General features: G+C 37.4%; 1 protein-coding gene across 1 annotated transcript; it reads right to left on the reverse strand.

Annotated features, from left to right (window-relative positions):
• Positions 1 to 446: 446 nt before the first annotated feature.
• On the reverse strand, positions 447 to 3,251 carry LOC118756133 (retinal homeobox protein Rx-like). The gene is made up of 3 exons (XM_036490920.1): positions 2,959 to 3,251; positions 2,142 to 2,308; positions 447 to 509 (listed from the first exon to the last, which is right to left on the reverse strand). The coding sequence occupies exons 1-3, from the start codon at positions 3,215 to 3,217 to the stop codon at positions 447 to 449; spliced, it is 489 nt and encodes a 162-aa protein (XP_036346813.1). The 5' UTR covers positions 3,218 to 3,251.
• Positions 3,252 to 3,267: the final 16 nt, after the last annotated feature.

The raw sequence follows: 3,267 nt of genomic DNA on the forward strand, positions 1-3,267 counted from the left end.
GCGCAATATTTATTATGGGACGCACTCTACAATAATTTGAGTTATGAATTTTTTTTACACTGAAGTTGAGTACATTACAAATTTACAAATTTTTTAAATTGTTTTTAGAATTTTTTAGAGTATGCAGTTTTGTAGCCTTTAAATTTTAGTATAGTAAGTTTTAAGCGATTGCAAACCCGCCTTAAATTTTTAATAGTCTTTATGCTTTTTGCACTTTTTTCTAAAAATGTATTAATCAAGCTCGAATTTAATATTTATTTATTATTTATGTTTATGCATCAACCCTAGAAAATTGAAAGAAATTAACACATTAAGTGTGAACCCTGTCCGCTTTGGTATGGAACGCCCCATATACATAAGTACGTATGTACGTCCATTAGGGTGGTCTACTTTGTCACAACCAACCCATAACTGAAGAAAATCGAAAACAAGAAGGCCCGCATTTTTTACTTTGATATCGAGTACTGTTTAGCCGTGCCGCCGAGATTTGAATTATCCATATACGTACACTGATAGAAATAAATTTTAGAATAAAAAAAAAATACTAACTCGTAATAAATTTGAGCATGCAAATTTAAGTATTTAGTAAGGAAATATTCAATTGAAATATGCCCACGTTAAAATGGAACATTTTGCACTTCACGGATGCTTTTTGATAATTAAGATAAATAAAACAAAAAATACAAAATTTAATTTCCATGCTGCCAGCAATGGGATTTGAACCCTGACCCTCTGGAAATTAACAAATTGTGGCAAGCACCTTTGCGCACTCAGCTACAGCCAGATATGTAATTGTGCTCTCAAATGTTGAGTTGGAATCAATACCACAGCACGCGTGCGTGGTATCAAAGTATTATTTTCAAATACGGACATTTTAAAACGATAATAAAATAAAAATAAAATCATTTTTACTACGCGTTATTCCCCTCAGTGAATTCATAATATTTTTCTTAATATTACAACGCGTTTTTTCTCTGTGTATGTATTTTATGTATTTGAGAAAATACACGCATATTTCGTAGAATTGCTATAAAAAAATATGGGGCTCCATTTTCTAAATTTCTGAAAATTCCAAAAAGTTGATTTCTGCGAAGTGATATTTTGGAACCACCTTAATGTGCATACATGGACACATGTTAAAGCTAAAATCACATAAATAACTATGTAGTTACCTTTTATAAAACTGGACGATTAGGTGGTTAATAACAGCTGTGTTCAAATAGACGAAGTGTCTATCCGTCCTTGCAAAAACAAACTTTAGTTTTACAGGCAAAAAAGATTTCTACGGTCATGTAATCTTTAAATTTTAATCGTGGAGGCAGTTCTTGTTCCTTTTAACTTTCGAAAACCTAAAACTGACTGGCATTCCAAGTCCAAGTATTCTCTTAAACTTCATAAAAATTACTAACTTATGAAGAAGAGATTGGATGCTGTACGATCGGAACATGTTTTAAGGCGCTCGGCAATATCTGAAAGGCGAAAGGTATGTTGTCAGTGGTTTTTAGACTAACGTACACTCCGAGAACCATGCATCGAAAAAGATCTCAATTTTTTGCAGCTAAGATACGCACACGCAAATATACCCGGCTCTCGTCTCTGGCACCTGTTCTCTGAGAGCACTCTTAAACAAACAGACATATGCGACCAGTGGAACCACATTTCCCACTCACTACATACCGCTGCCGAAGAAATAATTGAATTTTAGGGACCCCGAAAGAACCACTCGCATTGAATGGTAGCAGCACTGAAATTAGTAAAGAATATGAACCCGAGCCTTCAGTAGATGACGACGGAATTGTTGTACAACCCCCCATACTATGACGAAGTACGAATAGCGATTTCGCGGCTGAAAAAAAAAATCAAATTCCTGGAATTGATGGCCCGCTAGCTGAACTATGTATTTCAGTACGGAGTGCATGCATCAATAATAGTTAGACAAATTTATGCCTGACGACTATAGAGAAATACCTTTATTTCAATTGGCTTTAGTTGGTACGAGATAGAAACGACTGACGTGCTTTATTTGGCTCGAAGAAAATCTTTCAGAATGTTACAGCGGTCGCCAAGCAGAAAAAAGAGACCTAGCGCCGCTTCTTTATGATATACGAACTTATTTCATATAAATTCCAAATAAAACTCACCTGTACTCTAACTTCCGGCAAATTGACCTTCATGGCCAGCTCCTCGCGTGAATAAACATCTGGGTAGTGTGACTTTTCAAATGCACGTTCCAATTCATGCAGCTGATATGTTGTGAATGTTGTGCGATTGCGACGGTGTTTCTTCTTTGAACAATTGTCATCTTGAGCTGTAAAAAAAAAAATGTAAAAAAATAAAGAGTTTGTTATAACTTAAAGGAACCAAGGACACGAGCCAGTTCGTATCGTATAAACAGGTTGAGAATTATAGTTAGATACCTGTATAAGTTGGCGCTTCATGACGATTTGAAGCATACTTTACAACTTACTTCATAAAATGCATGCTTTTTGTGCCCAGTGAGATCGAAGCTAAACAGATACTCGAATAACACAAGACCATAAACACCTGTACCCACGAGGCAACACAAAAGGAACTATGTGTATGTACCCTGCGTTTTTGACATCGCTGAATCCAATTCCGGTGGCAGGATCAAGGGCAATTCTAGGTCGAATTTGAAAAAAAATGCATCGCTAAAAACCAAGCTAAGGTTCCCATAAGTTTCGCTTAATCCGAATCGGGTGATTTGTATAGATTAAACGGACTCCGAATTCATATTCAGCGACCGCAAAAATCTATATGTACCTATTATAGTCCGCCACGGATTCTGTATGTTTGAATATGACCCTGACCTGATGGATTGAAACGGACATCGGCTTTGTATTCAGCACCGCCAAAAAAATAAGCTAAACATAGTCCCTTTTGCTTTGCAGGGTTCGAGGTGTTTGTGGTCCTGTGTAATTTATTGCCATACTTACTTACCTTCATCATCACTACCGGATGTGATCTTCTCGCCTTGCTCGCTGGAGTTTGTCTGATTCAAGTCTTCGCTGGATGCGCAGCTCCCGTTCACCACACTGTCGGCATCATTTAGGCGATCCTGTCCGTCTCCGCCTGACCCGCTGCCACTGATCAAACGACAGTCATCCATATGCCGCTGCTGAAACTGCTGCTGTTGTAGTTGTTGTTGCTGGTGCTGATATTGTTGTCCATGCTGATGTTGCTGTTGTTGTTGTTCCATGGCGTTACAATTGCCATTTAATGATTGCTGTTGCACCTCTTCGAATGTAC

Source organism: Rhagoletis pomonella, unplaced genomic scaffold (genome assembly GCF_013731165.1).
Source record: "Rhagoletis pomonella isolate Grant_MI unplaced genomic scaffold, Rhpom_1.0 Rhpom_scaffold_08963, whole genome shotgun sequence".
Lineage (NCBI taxonomy): Eukaryota > Metazoa > Arthropoda > Insecta > Diptera > Tephritidae > Rhagoletis > Rhagoletis pomonella.